Source organism: Podarcis erhardii, assembly GCF_964252035.2.
Source record: "Podarcis erhardii genome assembly, chromosome: 3".
Lineage (NCBI taxonomy): Eukaryota > Metazoa > Chordata > Lepidosauria > Squamata > Lacertidae > Podarcis > Podarcis erhardii.
In genome coordinates, this window is record NC_138507.1 from 38,497,387 (window position 1) to 38,524,553 (window position 27,167).

The 27,167-nt window shown below is 40.0% G+C and overlaps 1 protein-coding gene across 3 annotated transcripts in view; it reads left to right on the forward strand.

The window, feature by feature from the left end:
* The window catches only part of KCNQ5 (potassium voltage-gated channel subfamily Q member 5), a 255,585-nt gene that overhangs the window by 160,197 nt on the left and 68,221 nt on the right, over positions 1-27,167 (forward strand). For all 3 annotated transcript variants that reach the window (XM_081857003.1, XM_081857006.1, XM_081857004.1), the window contains exon 2: positions 7,601-7,691. In XM_081857003.1, the coding sequence (XP_081713129.1) occupies positions 7,601-7,691 (91 nt within the window). The remainder of the gene's footprint in view (positions 1-7,600; positions 7,692-27,167) is intronic.

Here is a 27,167-nt window from a genome sequence, read left to right on the forward strand (position 1 = left end):
CCTGGTATAAACAATATTGTGTTAGATGGATCAGTTCAGTATAAGGCAGCTTCCTGTGTCCCACAGCATTGAACGGAGCTTGCAACCAAGTCTTGGTTGCAGTCTTAGATAATGATATGAGTTTGCTGCATTTTATTTTATTCTTCATGTGAGCCACCTTGAATTTTATAAGGGAAGATGGGGTATAAATATTTTAAATGAAAAAATGATGCAATTCTTCATCAAAGACAGCAGTCATTTCATGTCTCCTTTGTGATATATTTTCTCGACAGAGATATATGCTTATTACATTTCTTGCTTGCTTCCCCTAAATCTGTTGTTTATATGGCAAATTGCAGTAGTAGTTGTTGGGGTTTTTTTTTTTTAGATGAAAATGGCTAAGTCACCACCCTGACCAAAAAAAGCAGTGGGCAGAATCTTGTAAGCATGCCTCTGGAGCACAATTTCTGTTCTCATCCTGAAGCAAAGTTCTTAACCCGAGGTACTGTTTCTGGGTTAGCGGAGTCTGTAACCTGAAGCGTCTGTAAGCTGAAGCATATGTAACCCGAGGTACCACTGTACTGTAGAGTGATTAATACAGAAGGTACAAAGAAGGCTATTCTAAGTTTTCTTATTTTTCTAGAGAAAGGCTGGAGACCAAGTACAAAAAGTAATGAGTGAAGTTGTAATACTTAATAGCTTTTTGGGGCTGTAAAGTAAGCTTTGTGTCAAGGTTGTAAACATTACTTTGTAAGGAAGTGACAAAGGAAGAATATATTTATTATTATGTATATTATATAAATGCTGTAAATAAAATTGATAATGCTGCAGTTTTATTGCATGTGCAGCAGTTATGAGAGCCACCAACTCCAAGATTTCCTTCAGGTCTTGCTTTGGATAAGAGCAAGATTTAGTCCAAATTGCTTCAGAGGCTGTCTGTTTCCATTTGGGAACTGAATAGGAATCCTGATTAGGAAAAACAAATCTTCATACTTCACTCATTCACTACTATGGGAAATCAAAACATGTTTATAACCCCCCACCCCCCCAATTCAGCAGAATTGGATGAGATTTTCAGGCATATTTGCCCCTCCTGAGTGGAGAAAACCTGCCAAATTATGGATCAAATTTAGTCTGGGTTGGTTAAAGAAAGCAAAAGCAATCCATAACAATTAAGCCACTTGATAACTGTGTGTTTATGGCTAAAGATCCTGATGTGGATTCCCCCCCCCCCCCCCCCCGTGGTGCTCCTAGGAAAGTAGCCTGTAAAAATTCAGAAAGGCAGATCCCGGTACCAAGGAGATATGATGAATGAAAAAACAGATTCAGACTTGTGAAACAAATTGCAAAGCTAATTTGACAGGAGTGTACGTGTGGGCATGTGGCAGAAAGCTTGAAAGGATATGAATGTCAAGCATTTCCCAAGCAACCATCACTAGCAGAACTAGCAACAAAGCAATACAGTGGTACCTCAGGTTACATACGCTTCAGGTTACATACGCTTCAGGTTACAGACTCCGCTAACCCACAAATAGTGCTTCAGGATGAGAACAGAAATCGTGCTCTGGTGGTGTGGCAGCAGCGGGAGGCCCCATTAGCTAAAGTGGTGCTTCAGGTTAAGAACAGTTTCAGGTTAAGAACAGACCTCCAGAATGAATTAAGTACTTAACCCGAGGTACCACTTTACATAACTACAGTATTCTTTCCTCAAAGCACTGGGATTGGAAAGCCCTGGTAAAATGTTTGCCTATGGTTAGAAGGAGGATCTATCAAAAGATCGGTCTCTCTCTCCCACCCTATACGGTACAGTGGTACCTCTGGTTACGTACTTAATTCGTTCCTGAGGTCTGTTCTTAACCTGAAACTGTTCTTAACCTGAAGCACCACTTTAGCTAATGGGGCCTCCCGCTGCTACCGCGCCACCGGAGCACGATTTCTGTTCTCATCCTGAAGCAAAGTTCTTAACCTGAAGTACTATTTCTGGGTTAGCGGAGTCTGTAACCTGAAGCGTATGTAACCTGAACCGTATATAACCCGAGGTACCACTGTATTTCCTTTATGTGGCAAGCTTGGGAAGAAGTGTTTTAAGTTTTGCAGACATTCTGCTTCCAGCATTTTTTAAAGAGAAGAGAGTTAGATGTCCCCACTTCAGGACACTTAGGAGAGACCTTGCTTCAACTCGGAGGAGCCCCCCATCCTGCTTAGCATTATCTTGCAATCAACAGCCACTTCCAGTGTGACTTAAGATCCTACCGCTTTTTAGTTTGCCTCTCAGCGACATTTAACATGGAATAGCATTATAAACGAAGAGATACAGTATTGTATTCCATTCAGCATGCCTCATTGGCAGCAGGTACATTTTTGTAAAATAAGCAGAACCACAATGCTTCACATTCAGTCTGGATTCCACCCATTTTTCCATAATGGACACATTCCAGAGAAAATTAAGTACATTTTAATCCTCCTATTGAGATGGGTGTTGTTTGTTTATTGTTTAGAAAGATTTACAGACTACTTAATCAGAAGACTTTTGTAAGCATAATAAAACACAGCTAAAATCCACCAGACTTAAAAAACAACAAGTATACATAAGGTAAAATCAGCAAAACATTTAAAAACAAAAAGTGAATTTGTGGGCTGGGTGGCTCACTAAACTAAATAAATAAAAGAGTAAGTTCAAGTTTCTACCACAAGGGACCCCAAACATGGACAGCCTTGTGTATAGCTAAGGTTCAGTACTGCAAACGCCATTAATTCACCCAATGCTTTATGTCTTGGGTTTTTGATGTTCTGAATGGTCTTCGAAAACCCTTCCTTGTCTGGGCAGCTTGCTTTGGTAGTTGCATTTCTTTCCTTTTATAGAGTTTAAACCTGCTTATCTATTGTTTTCCTAGAACTTTAAAATGAGGAAGAATAGGACAAGGGCAAACATCTCCACCCTGTTTCTAAATCCAAACATTAATCTCCACTATAATTGTCAAACACAGTGTCAAAACATGAATATTAATGCTTCAGCTTGTAATATACTTATTTTTCCAGTATTCATTCCTAAAAAGCTATACTTACAAAACACTAGCTTACATGCCGGATACTTTCAAAACAGTTGTCTGTGTTGACCTGCTCTGTGCTGTACCATTGTACATACTTTTAATAGACCCTGTAACTCTACTATCATATTGTAATTCGCTTTTTGTTTAGAATCTTTATCATTAAAAAAGAAAACACTGATACTGCTTCCCTTCATAAGCATGCTGCATTATAAAAGAAATGAATTTGGCAGGGATAATTGCAATATCTATTTTTAAAAATATATTAATATTATTTAATATGTTAATCCAGTATTTATTATATCTCGGCATAAATCACTGGAATACATAATAGGTAACAAAACACCAAAAATATATTTGGGACATAATGTAACAGTATGGTGGGTGATATCCAATGGTGCCTGACTTTTTCTCCCTCCTATAGCTTTCCATGTGCTCCCCAAATCTGATCTGGAGGGACCCTTCTGAAGCAGATTTTGGGGGTGAATGGACTGTGCGCACACAGTGTGAGCTGTGCACACACTGCAGGGTGGGTGTGGGTGTGGGTGTGTGCTGACGTTGCACAGCTCTAGTCCCCTCAATGGCAGGGGAAAGGTGGTGCGCTTGACACATAACTATCTAAAGGAGGGGTCATAAAAGCCCATTGCAGTGGTACCTCAGGTTACAGACGCTTCAGGTTACAGACTCCGCTAACCCAGAAATAGTACCTCGGGTTAAGAACTTTGCTTTAGGATGAGAACAGAAACCGCGCAGCAGCAGCTGGAGGCCCCATTAGCTAAAGTGCTACCTCAGATTAAGAAGAGTTTCATGTTAAGAATGGACCTCCAGAATGAATTAAGTTCTTAACCCGAGGTTACCACTGTATGTCCAGGGTCTGGACAAAGCACTTACAGCATCAATATTCAATTCCATATTATGATGAATTAACTGAAATGCAGGATAGTATGGTTTGACCCAAACCATATCCTCATAGAACTAAAGAGTTGGAAGAGTAGTCTAGGCTTGCCCCTGGCGTGCAGTCCCTACAATGCAATAATCTAATACATTACATTATATTTCAGAAATGAAAGTTCATAAAATGAGGCCATAGTTCAGAATCTGTTTATAAAGGAATGTTGCAGGATCATTGGGCCCTAGAGAAGAGTTTGGGTTAGGAAGGACTCTCCAACTTTCTTCATGTCCAATAAAAGCATCTTGTAGAATCCATCCCTGGGATATTAGGAGAAACACATCCCCTTTTGTTCTGCACAAGACTTAAAAATGATTGACTGGAAAATAGCTTTAACTATGGGCAGCAATAATTTGTAATTTCTGAGAACACCATTTTATCCACAGTGGAAAGTGCTTTTTTTTCCACCCTGTTTCCTGTGTCCTTTTCAGATTTTCTCTTTCACAGTGCATGCTCTCAAAAAGGTTCTGCTGAACAGGAAACAGCAGCCAAAGCTAACGTCAAACAGCGATTTTAGTGAAATAAAAAGAATTCATATTATTGTTAGCAGCACATGAGATGTCACCATGCTCCTTTCAGTAATATGACAAGAACTTTCATGATTTACGGATGTTCATCCCTTTGTCTTCATATCCAGTCATTTATTTTAAAATTACACTAGCTTTTCCAACCAACTGTTATTGTGATTGCATTTGGCTGTAATGGATTACTGAGAGGTTTGTTTTTGTTTTTTATGGTTCCAGTCCAAAATTATACCTGGCATGATAAAATGTGACATTATTACAAATTACTGCTTTAAACTGTCTACCAAAAGGAAATACCAAAATTAAGAAGGTTTGGTGGCTGCTGGCTCTACTAGTGAAATAAAACTGTTTCAGAAAAGGAGCTTGAAAGTGCTGGACATGTCTGCAAATTAACATGGGTGGGGGACAAATAGTAAATAATAATAATAATTATTATTATTAATGATAATAATGATAATGTTTTATTAAATTTTTATCCCATTCCTCTCACATGAGCCCCAGGTCAGCAAATGAAAGTCTTGAGCCCGGTCAGTGCAGTGTGGGTTCTTGATTCTTTTTATTCAATCTTATTAGCAGTCAACTTTTTTAAAAAAATAACAATAATCTGGATCTTGTTAACATAGGATTTGTGTTCAATTCATGAAAAAGAACTGGTTTTGTTTTCAGTATCCAGATATGCAAAGACTCTTGGCTCATGTATCCAAAGGCAGTTAAGTCACTAGCATCATGGAAATTTGGCCAGGATTTGGGTCTAGAGTCAGCTATTTAAAACACACCAGCACACACACGGTTTAGGTTGCCTTAATAGGCTATTGTCCTCCAATCTTTTGTTTGTTCTTTCGCTTTTTCTTTTTTACCCTTTAGTGAAAGTATCTAGTTATTCAAAGAAATATTTTAACTCCAGTTTTAAATCCAATCAAGGCCTTCATTGGTTCAAAGTATGTCATAACTTTAGCAGGCTGTCCAGAAAGTAGATGCCTAAAATAACAGCATGGATGATAATCCAAACAGCAGCTGCCCACCCCTAAATCAAGTAAATAAATAGAAATACTTAACTAACTGACCATTTGCATCACAGCTAACTCGGTTCTGCCCCTCCCATCATAATGCTTGCCTCACCCCCATCCTGACTAGGAGGGCCTTTCATCTCCTTGAGGGCCCTTATTCCCTAAGGATCCACAAACCTTGAGAAATGGCTTCCTTGGAGGTTAAACAGTGTTCTGCAATGGCATTCTAGGAACTGCAAACCCCATTTATTCCTCTATTTGCCCTATGTAAAAATGCAGTGTGCCATTGCTGGAAGATGGTGGCATGCTTCACAGCAGAAGATAAGCTGGTAAATGACCCCTTGATGTTTTTATTGATGTTAGTTGGCCCTGTAATACTGTTACCTGAGTAGATAATAAAGACAGATGTTTGTTGTAGAGTTTGGGTCCTTGTGCCTATATCTCTGTTGGTAGCTGTTTATGCTATTTCCCATTTCAATTCTGATACTCACCCTTCATGGCTGAGAGCCAAAGAGGATTTAGACATACAAAGTAGGGTTTTATACTTTCCCCCTTTAACAGCAGACCCCGCTGTTCAAAACTGCAGTTGCCACATAGAAATATGTCTGGGAGTTGCCTCTGCTGTTTGAAAATATAAATTGAAAGCTCCCTTGGGTGTACCAAACTAGTAGTACAGTTTTTTGGATCAAGGACAATATTAATGAGCTGTAAAATGCAAAGCACATGAAACCATACAATAAAGGCTAACAAAGTGAAAGCAAAATACTCATAAATGTTGAATTGTAGCAGTAGCAAAGTACCTGATTTGCAAACAGTTTAATGTTCTCGGGAGTTCAGCCCTTCCTGTAAAGCTCAGTTAAAGGGAGAAGACACAGTTGCCACAATTGTGTTGTTGTTGTGTGTGTTATTATAAAAAAATACATTTAATCTGTTCTTAAGATGTTTAGAAACACCCATCTTACTGACCCTTATTTACGTGAATGCTCCTTGCTTTCATGAGATCTCAGCTCCTAAGGTCATGTTGTTATATTCATAGAAAAGACTAGCTATGGGGCTGTAGGAAGCACATATTTTTGTGGGGCTCCAGGGCCAAAGTCCCTGGAGCCATGAAAGGGGGTGTGGCTCCTGTTGCACAATGTGTAGGCGTAGGACCCTAGGCACCACTTACACTCAAGCGAGAACTCACCTGTGGCATGCACCCTGATTGAATTCCCAGCACACCCTATGGAAATAATGGCTTCCAGGGATGGGTTTTCCCGGTTTTGCTGGCTCAGGCCTGTTTCTGATGTAGGGCCCCACCAATTCCAGCCACATACCCTTGTTCTTTGGATCCCACCTAGTGTGAGGGTTATTAGAGAACCTAACACCATATTCCATGGCAGCTGTATCCGCAGCCATGATTTGCATTCTCGGAATTACCCTCAAATAATTGAAGAGGTACCAGCCCCTATCTGGGTATTTTTGTGGCAACTATGCCTGCATAAATAGAGGAAACGGCCCATCAGGTTGAAAAGGGGCATTCAATCTGTGTCTTTTTGCCCCTTTTTGTATTGTCAGTTTTCCAAGTGTCCATTTTTCCTTTCTTGGACTCGGGGGGACAGCAGAGAGAACAGGTCTGGCAAATGGTCCTTACTGACACTCGAGAGCTGGGTGCTGGGGGTATCCCCGGCTAGAGTGCAAGCTTCTGTTCACATTTCCAGCTTGACATTCACCTGTGCACCAGCCTGTGAGATTGGCCAATGACAGTCTGGTGTGGAGGGCTGGGAACAGGTCCACTCCTGGGGGATTTAAAGCTGCACATGCTGGCGCCAGCACCCTGCTCTAATGGAGATGTAATTACAGTATTTTTCCATGTATAAGACACCCCTGTGTATAAGACACCCACTATTTTGGGGGACTCAAAATTAAGAAAATGCACTATGCACTATCCGTGTATAAGACAACCCCTTATTTTAAACTTCAAAAATTTAGGAAAAAATATAGTCTTATACACAGAAAAATACAGTAATTCTGATAACTTGACTGTTTCATATATTTAAAGTTTATTTTCACTCCAATGGTCCTTGCTAATTTTTACATTCTTTTGTTTTTCAGTTTTCTCCTTGTCTTCGGTTGCTTGATTTTATCAGTGTTTTCTACTATCCCTGAACATACCTGGCTTGCCACTAGTTGCCTCTTCATTCTGGTAAGTGAACTTTATGAACCAAATAATAATAATAATAATTCAGAGATTGGAAAGTGCATTATATATATTTTTATACATATCCATAGTAAATTAGGGTGTATTTTATCAGTACTTTGGGAAATAAAAAAATAATAGCAGCAGGGAAAGAAATAAAAAAATGATAGCAGCACACTATTATGCAAGTTTTCTCTGAAGTAAGGCCCATCCTGTTAAGTGGAACTCTTACTTCCTAGGAGGGTGTTTGGTGAGTCATATTTCATTTGAGATTTATTCAGAGGTGGCAAACCTACAACCTGGTTGGCTGGTGTGCCTCCCCACAAGCAAATTTACCTTGACCCCCCAAGACTCTACCAATTTTGGTGGCAGGAAAAAATAAAATAATAGACATAGTGTTCTGGTGGTCAGAGAGGTTTAAACCTCTCTGTTCAGCCCTGATGAGGATGCACATCACCCCTTCCGAATCACAGATCAGTGGGAGAAGGCTATGTGTCTGTGTGGCTACATGCACATGAAGTGGTCAAACCCATCTCTGGTATGTGGGCCCTGGAAGGTTGACCGAGGGTGAGCGTGGTCCTTGCACAAAAAAAGGATACCCAACCCTGATGTAAGATATAACGTGGTACCTTGGGTTAATTCGTTCCGGAGGTCCGTTCTTAACCTGAAACTGTTCTTAACTTGAAGCACCACTTTAGCTAATGGGGCCTGCTGCTGCTGCTGCCGCGCCACCGGAGCAAAATTTCTGTTCTCGTCCTGAAGCAAAGTTCTTAACTTGAAGCACTGTTTCTGGGTTAGCGGAGTCTGTAACCTGAAGCGTATGTAACCCGAGGTACCACTGTATATGGTTTTTGAAACTCTGAAGTCTTTGTGCTAGGAGAGGAACTTGTCTATGAATCCCTCTCTGCTCCTACCCTCGAGAAACAGACACATTATTATTGGGGTCTCTTTGGAGGTGACCATGTTCCAAGATTAGGATTCTGCCCGTTTAGAAGTTACAAAGAAGGGCAGCATTCCCCAACTGTAGACTTTCCCATAACTACAACAAACTGCTGGGGAAAGGTAAATCTGTAGAAACTGTTGTCGATAGAAGCTTTAATCCTATTGAAACATGGTCACCATAGTCCTCTTCTCCATAGCACCCAGAAGGTATATTAATGACAGATTATAAGCCTCTGATATCATCCTGCTAATAAAAAGTTAGCATCTGGTATATCTAGATGTATACTGGGGGTGCACCGGGGTGGGAGGGGGAGGAATTCTAAATATCTCTAGAGAAATACAATTGTACCTCGGCTCCCATACTCCTTGGGAGTCGAACGTTTCAGCTCCCAAACAATTGGAAACCGGAAGTGAGTGTTCCGGTTTTCGAATGTTCTTTTGGAAACCAAACGTCCGACGGAGCTTCCACAGCTTCCAATGGGCTGCAGGAGCTTCCTGCAGCCAATCAGAAGCCACACTTTGGTTTTCGAACGTTTCAGAAGTCGAACGGACTTCTGGAACAGATTCTGTTCAACTTCCGAGGTACTATTAAATATACTATTTAGGCAGAAGTGGCTCACCAAGATAAGGTGGAGCTGCTATGCTAGCTTCTCAATAGGCAGGTTGTTGTTGCATAGTGAGAGGGGCAAGGCAGCAGGGAGGTCAGCATGGTGCAAACACACCAGCCAGAGCTACGTTGGTTCTCCTTCCAGAGCATCTGCAGCATACCAACCTCCCTGCTTCCCCTTTCTCCTCCTGATAAGCAGCAATGACCCTCCTGCCAGTAAGCTAGCATAGCAGGTCTCTGCCAGCAAGCAAAATTATTATTTACAGAGGTTTGTACAATTATGACAAAATGGCACAGTATTACAAGCAATATATTCTCTCTTTTTGGGGGGGGGGAGGCTTTCATGATATGCTGCCCTTTTCTTTCTACCACCATGGAAAGATGTTTATTCTAATGAAATTTAAAAGTATCCAGAAAACCCAATTGGACATGAGATAATTGACTCCCTAGAAGAGGCAATGCGGGTTGTGATTCTTGTGTGCAATTTTTGCTGTCCTGCTGGATCACTGCTTACTGAAGTACAGAGGAAGAAAATATGAGAAATACGCAAATCTGTATTATTGTTATTGATCTTGCAGTGGTTGTTAGCTACAAATTATGAAGGTCTGGCCATATTTACTATTGTTAGCTCCACTTTTGTTCTTCGCTCTTGTCTTTGGGGGAGTTTTAAGTTTCTCTCGAAAGGTTCTCCCCTTATGGGAAGCCCAATGATGCTGTCTCCATATAGCAGAGCTGCTTTATTTGGAATTAGCGTACAAAAATATAAAGAAGATTGCGATACATGGGGCAAGTGGAAAGAAGTTTTCATTTGGAGATCAAATGGATGATGTTGGCAATAGAGACAAAATCACAGAAGGGTAGCCTCTTTAGTCTTTCGGAGCAAAACAACAAACACTTTACAGATGAACAGATTTATTTTGGCATAAACATCTATGTTTACTTGTACAGGCAGAGGAGGACCACCTCTGCAGCAAATGCTTGTGTACTGGGGGGCGGGGTGGGGAGAGAAACATTGCAGTCAGTGACGGTATCAACAAATGGAACAAACAACTAAATGGGAGAGGAAAGTGATTGTGTAAAGAATGAGTAATTCTAGATTTTATGCAATCCAAAATATTAAACCTTTATTGCTTTCCCCACTTAAGTGGAGTGCCTAATGACTGTGTTGTTCTGTATTCTTCCATCCTTTTGTAACTTGGACTGAGTTCTGCCATTCAAAAAGTAACATTGCTAATTACTGGAAGGGGGTAGTGGTCAAAATAACAGGTCCTAATTATTAAATTAGAACAAGCAAGCAAGCAAGCGCACACACACACACTTATTTGGATCCTGCCCTTTTGTGTTGATTTTTAAAAAAATATTTCAATGTTTATATAAAGTGTCCATGAGCCTTATAATTTATCTCCTATCTATGCTTTACCTCATAACTGTGCTTTTTAAAAAGAAAAAGATTTGCTTTGACTCCCTCAGGAGTTTATGGACTCTCCTCCTTTGGAGGTTTTTAAGCAAAGGTGGGATGTTCACCTCTCATGTATGCTTTAGCTGAGTTTCCTGCATTGCAGGTGGTTGGACTAGATGACCCCCATGGTCTCTTCCAACTCTATATGATTATTTTATTCTAAGCCTGCTTTTGTATAATGATCACTCTTACTGGATTGGGGCATCAATATGTTAATTTCTCTTAGCTTTGCTTGGATCACCGTAATACCATATTTTAAGTTCTATTGTCAAGAGCACTGAAATTTGTCCAGAGTTTTGCATGAAGAGCTTTAAAAATGCTGATGTTATTTTTTAGCCTTTTACCTTACCCATTGGTGATTTATCACAATCTGTGCATTGTACAATATCTTAGCATATTTTTAAATTTGTAATATAATGCCCGTTATCTAGCAGCCCAAAAGTGCAGTAGCAGAGTATTACATCATACCATATGCAAAGCAAGCAAATAATAATAATAATAATAATAATAATAATAATAATAGGAAGAAGTGGTAACACCAATATAAACCAATTTCCTGAGCTGGCATGGATAGTGAATGTCAGGCATCTAAGTCTGAAGCATAAGAAATAAGATCCTACCAGATGACGCAAAAGTATTCTGGGTCCTCTGCCCTCTTGTGACATGCAATTTGTGTGTGTGTTTTTCCCAAATGGCCAAAGTCCATAAGTTCTTATACCATAAAGACAAATGTTGATTTTTCAAGGTTTTCCATTGCTGAGATATTGAAATCCTAGCTACAGCTAGCATCCATGTCAACAGTTCTTTTTGAGCAACTAGCCTTCATGTTATCAGTCAATACGTTCAGTAATGACAGTTGTGGGGAGACCTGAACAGGTGATTTAATTGTTTTAGGTATTTCATGATCCATTTGAGACAAGAATAATGAGACCTGAGGGCATTCCCACCAAAGATGGAAGAATGTCCCTTGAAGCTCACCAACAATCCTGTGTTGACTGTGACGTGATAGGCGACATCTGCACAGGTAGACAATGCCATCTGTGCACAACTTTGAGGGAACATTCCCTCACATATGATGAAACAGACTTATGAGGCCTAGCTGACCACCATGATTTCCATTCAGAGTCCTCTATTTCAATGTTTAGATACTTTTCCCAAGAAAATATAAGGCCCACCAAGGGACCAGCAGTAAGCTCTGAAAGCTCTGTGTTTAAATAAAACAACTAAACAAAATAATAGATTAAACGACTAAACAACAACAACAAATAATAGAGACCAGTCCTTTGCTTCTGTGTCCCTGGAGCCTTCATTACATATCTTAAAGTGCCAGGAAAAACATTCCTCTTTTCCCAGGCCTTTGGCTAATTAAACATTCTATGGCCTTTTAAACGGGCTGTTGTTTTTGTTTCTTGTTGTGGTATGTATTTTTATATTGTAAACCACCACCCTGTCATCCTTGGATGAAGGGCAGTAGAGAAATTTATGAATAATAATAATGGTTTCATAATTAGTCAGAGATCAGGGCTGGATCTACACTGGTTCTAAAAACACTGTTTAAAAAAGTAATATAGCTCTCAATGCAATTTTGCATTGACAACAGGTTGCTGCTCTTCAGCGACCTTCTGGTGTCACATTTTTATAACACATTTTTAACATTATAACTAACCAGTGTAGATTTGCCCCTAGGAGCTTGGGCTTTAAGTGACTGATCTGCCAGTATATGGTGAAGTTGATACTTCTATGTAATCAGTTTAGACCTAAATCCCTCATTTTTTAATTTAAAATATTTTTGAGGTCTCTATTTTGAAATCTTCAAATATCTAAAAAAAATCCTTTAGGTAATTTTAAAGCAGCGAGCTAAATAGAAGGAAAGCATCTGACTTTTCCTTATGCCATTAGCCTTTAGTCTTATTATGTGCATAGATAAATGAAACAATGTCTTTCATGCTGATATCACAGAGGCAGATAACAAAATAGAGCTGGCCACTGCTCTGCCCCCCAACATAAAGATATAAAGTAATACAAGACTCCAGCTTTACATAAAAAATAATGTTTCTTGGTATGTTTCAAATGAAATAAAATCCTTTCCTTCCCCTCCCACATAAGCTTGGATTTTTGATATGTCACCATGGAAAGAAGTTGATAAAACTCATCTTTTCAAATGTACAAACTGCAGTGATGTTTCCTTTATTTATATTTAGACAACTGAACAAAGGGTCATGTTTACTAGGGGAAAGAAAAGGGGACTGGAAAAGTTCAGAGACAGAATAAAACCGTTTCCTGGAAATGATTACACAGTGGATGTGTGTAGGAATAGAAAGATATAGAGAAAAATGATGTATTTTGGAAAATATACATCACTAAACTGCATTTTTAAAATAGAGTTGGTACTAAAAGCTCTCTTACTTTGCTTCTCATGTTATACCTCTTAAGTGCTTATTGATATATATCTATAAGCCCTTCAGTCACTTTCATAACACACACACACACACACACACACACACACACACACATTCATTCTGAAAGCACAATCATTTCCAGAGCATTCTACACTGTCTAGACCACTAACAGTTAAATCAGCAATCCAGTGCAAAGGGTATTCTTAATCCCATGGCTTTTAGGGGACTAAAGTAAGCCCCTGCTTCTGACATTATTATAATAGCATGGGAGCCACTCTTGAACGTGCTTTTCTTCTTAACACTTTGGTAGCATCAGATGCTCATGTTCACATGGCAGAAGCCAGCTTGACAACCCTGTAAACAGCAGGGAGGTAGCGGCTTATGGGTCTCTGAGAGCAGCAGGCACAGCTGATTTCGTTAAACTAGGAGTAGCCAATGAGATGTTGTGGACTACAGCTCCCATCAGCCCTGGGTTGGTGGGAGTTGAAGTCCACAACTTTTGTAGGGCACCACGTCCCAGCATTAGACAACTATAGTGCCTAGACTCTGCTATGCAAGACTATTGTAATAAATGAGCCGTCCGGATTCCAGCAAGTTGCCCTACTTTGGTTCCCAGTGGACCGAGTAAAATCTAGCTAGACGCCTGATAATTCTGTACCAGTTGAGCCCTCTGAACACTTTGCCTTTCTAATCATGGAGCATGAGTTCCCCCAAGAACTGGGGGCATACCAAAGGTCACCCCTTTTCATCGTCCAGATGACAGAATCCTGAAAAAACTTCAGAAATCAATGGTGTCTTTAACAACCTGTAAAACTATCATCTTACAAACCACTTTTGGGATTCACCAAATTCCCAAGTGCCTCCTGTCCTACATTGTTCAGGATGCCCCACCAACCTCCAGAATGGTTTTTCAGGAGGTGGACAGTAGAAGGAGAAGCTTTTCTTTCATGAATTTACCTTGGGCTCCAGTCCAGTTTTTGTAGCTTTTTTTCTTGACATCACAAGCAGGAGCACATGCTTGCAATATGCCAGACTTGCTACCTACTATTTATTTACTTCTGTGAGCTACAGATTGTTTATAAGGCAAGGTTTATTTTGTATTAAACTGTAAATAAATTTTAAATGTTCCTAAACGAACTGCTTCTCACATTTTGATCTTATAAATAAATAAATCCAAGAGACACTTGTACAATTGTAGCACTGTGTTTGTAAGTGCAAACACAGAAGTGTAAACTTCTGACAAATTCAAAAGATTATAAAAACATTTGGCATTCTATCTAGATGGCTAGTCAGATACTTGGCAAGTCAAATAGATAGGAACAAAAGCAGCTGCAGAAGCATAGTTGAAATAAATTATAATGTTCAAAAATATGGTAGGTAATTTAAAGCCCTGTGGTCAAAAATAAAATCCAGTAATGGGAAGTTACAGATAATTTTCAAGTGGAAACGCAGTACAGCAAATAATAAAACTGCTGCTAATACACTGTGCAAACCAAGCAGGTCTCTCTCTACACATACAGTACTGGTTCACAAGACCCATTAAGGCAAGTTATGGCTTAGCAAGACCACACAAATATGGGAGCTCTTTGAAAGGAGCTCACAGTTACTTTGCTCCCCAGCCACTTCATTCCTTTTACTACTGTATCACACTAAACGAAGGTAAATAAAGGTTAGCACAGCTTGTCATCGGAACTGGGCCTCATGGCTAACTTGCTCCTACTTAAGCATGAGCTGTAGGGAGTCCCAGTTCAGATGACATGCTAAACCGAACCCCAGTTTAGCAGGACACCCCCCCCAAAAAAAAAGACTACAGAGGAGCAAAGCATTTGCAAGCTACTCTCCAAGAGCATGCTTAATAAGTTTAATAAGCAGTAATTTGTTACGTGAACCATCTCAAAGTCTTGAGCAAAGTACACTGTTGTAACCAGGTTGAATCAATTTTAAACATCAAGAGTGAATCAGTAAGTGGAATACTCTGCATGCAGATAATTTTCATGGGACAGCACTGTGTCAATTAACTTTGGAAGAAAGTGTTTTCTGCAAAGGCTTAAAACTTGGAAGAAGATACCAGAGGGATAACTGCAAAGCATTGCGGCAGATGGCATCATTCGCAGAACAGAAGTGTCAACAGATTGGGTATACTCTCAAGTTGTGGTAGAAAGGAAAGGGAGAGAATCACATTTTCCACTGACCCCCAAGGAACCGAGCAAAAAATATTAAAAGTATACACTTCCACTCATCTCTGAGATGCGAGATGTTAGCCGAGATGGCAGGAGTGAAAAATCTTTCCTCAGACCATATGCATCAGCAGGATTTTGGCAGATGAGAGGTTCGTTCTTTAAATATATTGCAGTTGGCTTCTTCGTGCCGTCTTTCAGTTACACACTTGGAAGAAACAGCTCCCAGAAGTTCTCCAAACCTCCTTTTCTCCAGCATGAGGAAGGGGTATATTTGGAAGCAAAGGCAAGAAGGAAAAACCTCCTGGCTGGTAGAATTAGAATCTCCCCAGTGTGCTTCAGGTGTAGTGGGCCCAGACTGTAAAGGGCTTTAAAAGTAAGCACCAACACCTTGAATTTTGCCTGGAAACAAATTGGAGCTAATGTCGGTGGCTAAACAAACTGCTGCTCAGTGAAATAGCTCCACTTCCTTGGCTGCCTTCAAAGACACCCCACATAGAGAGGTGGCCAACACTGTTGCTGATATTAATATTGTGCAGTTTGAAGTGACTGAAAGCATAGGAATTGACTCCTTTGGAAGAAAACAGTGTCCTGGCCCAAGAAAATATTATTCATAGTTTTACTGGCAGAACCCTTCAAAAACATCATAAGCATCAAAGATACAACCAAAATATCTATGCAGTGTCTTGTGCTGTCCAGCACAGGCTCAACATCTTCTTAGAAATAAGAGATTCCAAAAATCCAAACTGTGTCTCTCCCCCATTACAGTCTGCATTCCAGCCTTCATTGGCCTTAGGCTATGCATGTCTTGCAGAGCCATTTACATGCATTGTTCTCCCTGTAGAGTTCAGAAATACTAACAGCCACCAACCTCTCAAGATGGTGAATTTGCTACTCAATACCTTCATCACATGATCAAAGGTTCACTCTCAGCACAGAGTAGAAAAACAGTCAACAGGTCATTAACAAGTTACAGCTCAGAGAGAGCTCTTCTTGCTTTCAATATAACCTCATGGAAAATCCCCATGTTAAACCTTTTCACAAACACACATTCAGGCATTCTCATTTCAGTGTCAATTAAACCATTATACTTAACAAGTACATGCATCTCACTGTTTAGGTCCTTCCTTTGTAGCAAGTGGTACACAACCTCCCTCTCTAGCTTCAACTCCTACAGCTTCATGACAAGCAGTCTCTCACTCATGCTTGCTGTGTTCTAGAGCAGGGCCTGGGTGAGGAGCAATGTTGTTTCTTCTCCTCTGCATTAACTTTTGACTGGTTCCAGCAAATTTCACCAGATCTGAACATCCCAGGGAATAATCCTCAAATGTGATCCACAGCGGGATGGAGAAACGTCTTTCTCCAGTAGGCCAGATATTTATATCTCCACCTCAGACTATGGACAAGGCTGCTCGTCATTATCAGCTGATGAGCGGAGACAAGGGACTGAGCAGGATTAAACTGATAAGCAGGGGATTGAATACTGATGCTTTGGCTGTGCGTGCTAGTTCTCGGTGGGAAACTAGAGTGGGTTTCCCACCAGTGCAGAATTGAGCTACATAACCCCACCAATCAGCTGGCAACATCTGCCCATCAGAATGGTATCAGATGATTGACATGGTTATGGAGAAACAGCATTGTAGGTCTGATTGGACCCCCCCTGGAAGGACAAGATTGGCCTGTGGGCTAGGCTAGGCGGTTCCTCACTCTGATTTACAGGTTAGCTTCAATGCCCTTTTAGAACTTATGATGCTAGGCTTACAGCATGAGCTTCCCCCTTCCACCCACGTTGGTCTCAAACCTCAAGCATTGATAAAAGTATATGAATCCTCATCCCCACTGCTTGTGGGTAAGCCTGCAGTCATGAATCGCTTCCTGATTTTGTGAGGCAAAGGTAAAATAGTTTAGGGGAAAACATGTCTCCTTGATTGCAACAAACTACATAATTGAAGAAACAGAGCCAGCATGCTGTAAATCAGCAGGCTGATTAAAAATGAATAAGATTGGCATGAGCAACCAGCCCTTTGAGTATTTCATCTTATACCCAGTGTCACTGCTGGATCTTCCAACAGCTGCTAGGCATAAGAACTTCAAAATTGGCGAAAGTTGAGCTCTTGAGGAGCTCCTTTCCCATCACTGACTGACTGAACCTTTGAGCAGATATCGTGCTCATGACAAGCAAATAATATGCAACTAACTTACACTCAGGGTAGACCATTGAAATCAATGGATTTAAGTGCCTTGCCCATTGATTTCAGTGGGTCCATTTTGAGTAGGCTGACTTTGATACACCCAGATATGTATAAAAAAAAATATTTTTAAAAAACTATTGGCAAATAAATGCTACTTTATCTTTAGTAAAATTATTTGTACTTAATTTTGATATGGAATAACTAGCACTTGTGGTAAGACCTGTTTTCTAGTGCAAATGGTGCAAAATCATTTATATCTAATCCATGTATTAAGACTATTTATTAACATCATCAAATTGTTGTGAAGGTTGATTGTGTGGCTGATAAATACTAGAAAATCCTTAAGGCACAATTAACTAACTTGTGATACACCTTGCTGCAACTCCCCCACCTATATGGCTCAGCAGAGCAGCTGTGCAGTAATATCTATAAAGGATCTGGAGGCTGCATCTTGCTGGAACAGCATAGCAGCTCCTTACCAGGCTTGCAGTTGCATTTAGAGGCAGCAGGATACAGAGGTTTATAGCTCCAGTCTGAAAACACTTGTGACTACACTGACCAGTTGCAGACCCTTTGGAGGTGGCTGCATGGCTACCATGCAATAATCCCAGATACCAGGTACCCCTGGTGTTTGGTGAAGTTTGGCTGCCTATGCTGCTATTGAGAATGGGAGGTAGGGCTGGCCCACCCATGGGGCAAGGTGAGGTGACCATCTTCAGGTGGCAGAATCCATAGGGGCAGTAGATCTGGTGGCAGCAACAGCTGCAGCATGCTCCTTGGAGGCCAGATCTCCTTTGCCACCACTGCAGAAGTCCTCTTGGCAAATAGGAAGCACTGCTGGTGTCTTCTCAGCCTTGTTCCTAATGTAGATCTTTATCTCTCTCTCTCTCCCACCCCTTATTCTTGATGTAGATCTTCACTCATCCGTTCTTCCCTGGTCTGGTTTGCCTCATAGGAGGATAGCTCTAGTGCAGGGGATTTGAGAATTACCCCCTCACTTTCCAAGACTGGAATCTAAGCATGTTTATCTGGAATTAAGTAGCCCTGAAAGCCTCGGATAGTCTTACTTCTGAGTAAACATAGGAATGGATTGCTTGGATGTTTATGAGATATTCTACTAGGAACTCTTGGGAATTTATTGGTAGTGATTTATGTTCCATTTATAAATCTCTTCCAAATTTTTGTGTTTTTAAAATTTATGACCCCACTTTTCCTACTGTTAGAAATCCAGCTGGATAGAATTCAACATTAACTCTGTGTTCCCTCTGTTTTAAAATCATTGTCTCTGAGTTCTTTCCTCTTATAGTTGAAATGTGAGTCATCCTTATTTATCCAAGGCATTGTTCTCTTGAAGTATATATAATACAACATATTAATCACCTACTTAATATGAATTAGAAGCAGGTAAAACTTAGCAGTTAAATTTTAACATTTTAAAACTTTAAAAATCAAGTGACAAGCTTTTTTCAGGGGGAGGACAATGTCAGAGCAGCCTTCGGTAAACAGCATGCCATGTAAAATCAGTGAGAAGGTAAAGAAAAATTACTGATGTAGGGGTTAGTATGTGGTATGAGGAGAGTGAAACACTTTCCAGTTTTTTATATCTTTCCTACAGATAATTCATAAAACAGATTCAAGCTTTTCCACACTGTTGAGTAGGTAAGAGTTATCAAGATCCATGTTTCCCAATTAGCTAAGTACTACAGACCCCTTGTTTTTCAAAAGCCAAGGCATGGACCCTCTACTTTTGAAATCTTTGTGCGAAGCAAATTTTTGGAGCAAGTGTGGGGTAGCCCCTAAAAAGCAATGGATTTTAGTTATCACAAATTTTATGGGCAGTGTTTTTTAGTATATTACTCACACAAATGACAATGATTTAGTGCGGGGGGGAGACAAATTTAATTTTACTAACATGCATTACGAGTTAACAAATTAGGATATATCTAGCAGCTACTAAACCTATATGTGTTGGGAGAAATCATGCCTTTTTTAGTCCCAAACAATCCCTTCTACTTCCAGTTCAGTATTTCCTACTTTTAATCTCAAATCTAGATTAACATTGAGCCAATTTCTTTGTTTATTCTTTGTATAACAAAATGTCCAAAATGTTTGTTCACAAAGATATGTGGAACAGAATGAAACTAGATGTTTCAAAGTTTTTTCACCTACTTATAATCAGGAAAAACCTTCACCTAGGATGAGCTAGTCTACATTCTTAGAAAAATTATTTCGATGAACCGTCACAAGTCACATCAACAAGTGTATCTTCCGCAGATAGAGTTGTTAGTTATACGTCACCACATTAAAAAGGATTCCTTATCCATGAGTATTCAGGATTTGGTGCAGGAAAGTAATATCTGAAGCTAGTCATACTAAATCACGCAGGTGCTCATTGATGTTATTTTTTACTTCTAGTATCAATTCTTTCTCAGTGGACTCCAGAAATGTCTCCAATGTTTGGATGTTAGTAAGGCTTCCACCTTCTACCTGGCTTTCCCTTAACCATATTTTTTAAATCACTGCCTCAATCTTATCTTCAGTGTAAAAAATATACACATCACTACCTTGAAGGCTTGTGTTGAGAGTGTTCAAGTAGGTGAAAACATTGCTAGGTAGGCTACCAAACACAACTACTCAAAGTTGTTCAACTGACCACATGAAAAGTTTGAATCTGTCAGGAAAAGTCATACTTCACCACGGATGAACAAGTCCACTGATTTTCCCTGACATAGCACAAGCACCATCTGTTGTCAGACACACACATTTCTCCCATGAAATGTGGTTCTTTGCAACAACAACAACAACAACAACAACAAAACCCACTTAGGGATTTAAACATGCACTCTGCTGTAGTGTGTGCAAGTTCACATGAAAGTAAAAAAATCCTCCATATATTTTTCTTCCCATACATAGTGTACAAAGGCATGATAGCTTTGTTTGCAATACCAGTGGTTTCATCAGTTTGCAATGGAAAGAAGTTGCAAGTCTGGACCCTTAAAGTGAGAGTCTGTTTTATATCATTAGACATTAGACATCATTAGACATATTCTTCATTTCACAATGTTGCTCGAAGGAGGTGATGTGTTGATTTCCCTAGCCTCCCGACTCACCAAGTACTCATTTGCATTTAGCTACACAAGTAGGGAGAATCACTTCCTCGCCTAGAATATGATCCTTTCCTGCTTTGCCAATGATTTGTGCCACATAAGAAGCTAAGGTTGCATTCTCCTGAGAACTCAAACTTGAAGGTTTTTTTCTATGGTTTTTTTGCCCCTTCTTCAACTCCACAAAAAACCATTGATTTATTTTTGGAGCGTGCATGTTTTGTCTCCAAATGACGTTGAAGATTAGCAGGCTTCATAGATTCATTAGCTAGAATTTCACAACATGAAACACACAGGGACTTTGGTTATAAGTCAGATCCTTCAGTAAATCCATACTGAAGATAGTCATCACTGTACTTACGGATCAAATGCACCCAGCATCTAGATACAGTGATTCTTCAGCCATTGTAAAACATTAACATATTTATTGGTGCTGCCGTCACTGACAGAACTGAATACCTGCTTAAGGCAGGAGAAACTAATCCAGGCACTTCCATCCCTTCCATCATAGATGTGTTATTCTAAAGCAGCAATGCAGCAGCAAGCAAAGGCTCTAACAGCTCAGACAGCTGCTAGTGGCTGGAAAGCCAAACAGGATGTGTGTGACTGCTGCCATGGAAACAAAGGGGCAGTCCATCCTTATTGAGCACAGGATATGAGCTCAGTGTGTGTCATATGACCTGTACAGGATGTACATAGGTGGAGTTTGGAGTTTCTCTCTGTTTGTTGAAGAGAGCAGACATCTTTGACTGTTTGACTGCTCAAGACAGGAATAAAGCATGTAGTTACATTTCTGTCTGAGTCTCATTCCCCTCCCTGGGGATATGCAGGGAGGAGGAGAAGGAGGAGAAGCAGTTGGTGTGTTTTTCTCACAACGGCCTGAGGAAAATCGCCGGAATGGACCTCGTGTGTTTTTTCCTGCCGGGAGTCGCCGGAGGGAGGTCAAAGGAATTCAGCCGGTGCCTGCAGATAGGCACATACCTCTGACCGAGCCTGAATTCTAACAAGATGATCAGCAGAATAAGAGATGTTAGTGCTGATTATGACCCAGTGCAGAAGTGGGCTATTTGCGCACTTGTACGTCATTTAGGAAGCTAACAGATGGTCAACGACAGAGGCTCAATCCAAGAGCAGCAAGAGATGGTGGTTGGTGAGCACAAGTCCCTGTTCCTTCCAAAGATGCATCAGTGGTGTCAAAATAGTTACCACCAACTATCTGCATTGCACATCCATCCTGCCTTGGGATCATGTGGGCACCACCCATTTCAACACTTTGAATTTCACCTTCTGCCACTCTAAGAAATACTCAGAATCCCAGATAAATGTAATAGAACTAAACTTTGTGACTAATAGTCCCTTTTGGTTTCACTAATTTTATAATTAGGTTATTTCACATTCAGCATCTAAGTAAAATGCAAATTCTATTATAATAATTAATACATTTAAACCTAAATGGTTAGTCAGCTAAAAATATTTAAACTGGTTGGAAGCCTCAAAAACTGTGCATATTAAAAGTGAGAGTGTGGATAACATAACAGAAAATGGATTGTTTTAATCTTTTTTTACATTCCACTGCTATGCCATTTTTGCATAGCTAATCAACCATGATTCTTCTGAGATTAGGGAATTTATGTCAATGGCTTCCCCCCTCCCCTTACTTTTTATCCATATGCCTTCTGATTCTCTAGCAGACTGGAACTATGGGAATTTGATGGTCACAGCATGTACTCTGCAAATTAACCATAGGTTATTTAGAGTTTTAATGATTAGTGGTGTTAATTAATGAGGAAACTACAATAACAACAGTTTTAGCAGTTTTAATGTCTTTCCAAAGGAAAGCACTTATTGTTTCAGCCAACAGAGAAGCAAGGGAATTTAAGCCATTTCAATAGCTTATGTGAAATATAACAGTAATCACAAAGGACACAATCCAGCCAGAGTTAGTACTTTAGAAGTCCCATTGATTTCAGTGGCAGAGTTGAGTACATTCTTAAATGCATCTGATCTTGGACCACCTCTTTGATTTCTATTAGCATATTACTTAGCACCACAATTAAATAGAACTTCCCCTCCCATGATGTTACTTTGTGAAATCCCACAGCTTTCTTTAGCAAAGGAGCAATGACATATTCATATGTAAAAGAGCTCTGGGAGCTTTAGAAATGCCCTTATTGTTTCCTGAAATCAGTAGGTGTCAATTCTTTCATATGCATACAGTTTGATTATTAACGTCTGTAAGCACTATTTCGGCTCAGATCAACAGAAGTGCTGAATAGAAAGACACAAATGAGTTGATGAATATGATCATACAGTGAAGTTCATAAATTTCCTTTCCAGAATCTGTGGTAGCTGGGTGTCAGGAGAATATGTTTAATTGATCTCTAAAGCCATCATGCAGTCCCACTGAAAATAGTCTGACTTCAGTTCTTCCCTAAGTAGAGCTTAGCTGTATGCAGCCCATCAACTCATGCCATGCATGATGGCACAAATAAATATACAGGTACTGTATCATCCATTGCCCATAACAAATGAGAATATAATCTGTACATTTTGTCGCAAACATCAGGAAATTGGACTCAACTACCACTTCCCACCAATGAAAGTCCCTTTTCAAGAGATGTGTGTGTGGCAGCCACTTTTATGTCCATCAGCTTTTCCAGATATTCTTCAGTGCCAGGGACTGGAAGGGGGGCTGGAGTCTGATTCAGGAGAGGGGGGTCAGTGATTTGTGGGGAACTGTTCCGCCCAGGGGACAAGAGTTGGAAGCAGGGGAAACTTAAGTGCTGAAGGGTAGAGCACAAGATGGGTCGGAAGAAGAGATAGATCAGGCAAGTGAAGGGCCAGATGATTCCCCAACCATTCCTGCATCATTCTTCTAGAACCAGGAGGGGATTGAAATGGGATTAGCAAAAGAAGTTGCCATGTAAGTGTAGTCTCCGTTGAGCGATGGCACAAAAACTAATGGAAGGGGAGTGGTCCCCGGTTGTTACAACTGCTCCATAGAGCATAGACCTGGCAACAGCTGCCTAGATACTAGATCAGGGCTTTCCAAACTTTTCATGTTAGTGACTTTTTAGACATGCATCATTTTGCAACACAGTAATTCAGTTTTACTAGCAAATTGGAGGTTGAACCAATTTCCATCCCCGGGAGGAGCGCGGGGAGTGTTTGCGCAACACACACACACTGCAGCCAACACACTAACATGTCGCGACACACAATTTGGAAAGCCCTGCACTAGATTGTTGTGTGTAGATATCCAGAGCCAACTCAAAACAATATAAAGAGATGTAGGAGTGTGGAAAGCGTTTTAGGGCTGTCACCCAAATAAATCTCTCAAGTTTATGAAGCTTAAAAGATAAAGTAATATATTTGCAAATGAGCCACGGTTCTAACAAAACCCTCATTTTACATGTTGCACACAGGTTTCAAAGCAAGCACCATCTCACTTGTTTGTGAGAAAAGGAGGAATGTGTCCTTCTGTGGTATATGGTGTGTAAAGGGTTAAAAGAAACTGTGACCATTTCTTCTCCTGTGGCTCAGTGGGTAGGATTTGTGTTTTGTTCGTGTTTCAGCCCCCCAGCATTTCAGTTCTGGGTAAACTGGCCTCAGAGCTGGTCCTGTTCATTCTCTGTTTAACGAAGCCACTGTTCAGTTGTTCCTTTGGCATCTGTTGTTGTGCACAGTGAACAGGAAGCTGTGTAACCCTTTGGGTAGATGCACAAGGGACCCACGTAAGAATATTACATCTTCCAAGATGGAGCCTGCCATATGGGCTGCTTTGAAAAATTAAAATATTGAACTTTAAAAACAAATCAAATCTGTTGTCAAGTTAATCAGTAACACCCTCTAAATTAATTGGGAGGTTATTATCTGAGTAAATGTTGTGGCCTTAATACAAGATGTTAATTCCATTAATTAATTGGAGGGTGATGTTACATTCGCAGTTGACCTTAGCTTGAAACACACTTAGTACAGTATTGCCTGCCTGACCTGTTGTCGTGACCTGCAAGTAGGTTGTGAAGCCTGGGCATGTGAGTCATGGGTTTTATAAGCAAATCCAAAACAATTACCATATTGCTTCTAATCCTTAACTGGTATAATAATACTTCTTCCAACTTTCTGTTTGGTTGGCATATTAGAATGCTGTGCTGACACTTGGTAGAACAAAGTCTTACATTTTAAAACTTGGGGGACACTCTCTGGTGGATCATGGCAGGTCCAATGACACTTTACCACAAGGTACTCATACAGGGAGTATCTTGTGGCGAACCATCACCAGATCTGCTGCCAGGGTTAGTTAATAGTTTAGCCAAGGCTGATGTGAAGTTTGCTTAGTCGTGGTTTGTCTACTACTTTTGTGCTGAAGAAACAGAGCAGTTTGGGCGTGAAACCCATTTACAACTGATGTCACAAAGCTGCATTTGTGCAAAAAGAACAACAATGTGTTGAACTGCAATGTGTTAGGACCTTCAGAGCTTGCTGATAAAGCAATACCTATGCTGCTGCTGTTTAGTAGTACATGTCTACAAGAGACAGGTTTTTCAGCAATGACAGGCATGAGTCTAAAATTAAGTGGCACACTATTACTAAGGATCTATGTCTAACAGCCATCAAACTACACACTGACCTACATTGACAAAAGGCAAGCTTAGTCATCCCACTGATACTTTCCAACATAGACTTTATGATGAATAAACTATTGACATTATTCATAATTTTTGTATTTAACACTGCTTTAAGTTTTAAGAATATTTTTTATAGTTTATGAAGCAATACCCTGCAATAAGGTTATTAGTGTTCTTGCATTCCCATAAAAAGAAACCTGTGAATAACTTGGTGAGTACTATAAAGATTTCAACTACTTAATATTATTCTGTTAAATAGGTTTTAGCTTGGATGCCTCACATAATGGTTATGAAATAGGCAAAACAAAAACAAAAAAACCCCCAGATCTAAAAATTCATGTGACAAAAAATCAATGACTCACTCTACCAAGTGTTGGTTACCATACCAAAAACGTTGGGAACCACGGTTCTAGTATTCCAGACATAATATGGTACCTGGACTGCACTTAACCCTACCAATTAAATTTTCCCCATACTGATTAAAATTACCATTCACAGTTTTAAACCTCCTGCGTGCAAATCCTCCAATTAAAGCAATTAGAGTTTGCAGCCCTCATATTACCTAGCTGCAGTTACTGAAATGCATAAGTATAATAAAATGAGAATAAGCTCAATTAGCAAATAAAACACCTAATTATATAATAATCGAGAACTAGCTGGTCTGACGTTTCTTATTCTTACTCAAGCACTGATTAAAATAAGTTAATTAAATAAGTTAATGTCAGTTCTACAGTTCCATGATTACTTTAATTAGGATGGTCTGATTAGAAACAATAGTGCTAGATTTGCCCCACAAGTTTAAGATAACACAATCACTTAGAACCAAGGTTCCATTTATGCTTGATGCTTACATGGGAGTCCCATCCATTTCCATGAAGGGATCCTTGTTTCGGCGATGTGTGGTTGAAAATCTTCCATAGGGGAAAAAAAATCCAAAATGGGAGATTTTGCAGTGCTTTACTTTTGGTGGGGAAAATATCAATTTCGTATGTTCGTCAGTAACAATGAGTGGGTGCCAAACACAACTATAATGATGGCAAGCTTGGTGATTTCAAAGTTTTTTGCTTTGTTTACTAAATACAAAAGGAAATAAACTTGCTAAATTAGATCACTCTCAAGGGCATCAGAAAATATTCCAGTAGAAACAGAACTTTTCCCGATACAAATTATCTTACACAAATTAGCTTAGTTCAAAACCTAGGTCCAATATCTGTTGAAACTCACACTCTGCCAGGAATGTAAGGTCCAACAAATTCTTCAATTGCGTTGCTGACAAACTTCATTTCCCAGAAGGCAGAAGAAACAACAAATGGATCATCTACAGAGTTACCTCAGGTTACATACGCTTCAGGTTACGGACTCCGCTAACCCAGAAATAGTGTTTCAGGTTAAGAACTTTGGCGCGCGGCAGCAGCAGGAGGCCCCATTAGCTAAAGTGGTGCTTCAGGTTAAGAACAGTTTCAGGTTAAGTACGGACCTGCGGAACGAATTAAGTACTTAACCCGAGGTACCACTGTATTTTGGATCTCGTCCTCACCAAGAGGAAGGAACTGATCGACAAGGAGGAAGTAATCGGGGACCTTGGGAAGAAGTTATTCAGATGCAAGAGTAAGGTGAATGTGGTCAGACATGCACTCTGCACTTGATTTCAAAAAGCTTAAAGGACTACTGTTTGAGATCCCATGGTCAGAAATACTCAAAGAGAAGTAAGTCCAAGATGGATGGGAGATTCTTAAAGGTGAAATATTGAAGGCACAAATACTAGACAACACAGACAATTCCAAAAAGAAATAAAAAATGAAAGGCATTTAAAAAAAATTGGTGTATATAACAAATGAAAGAAAGGAGAGATCACAGTGGAAGAGTATACCTGAGTTGCTAACCATTTCAGGGAGAAGATCAGGCGAGCTATACCACAGAATGAGTTCAGGCTTGCAAGAGAGGTTAGTCGACTGCAAATTTAACATGAATCAA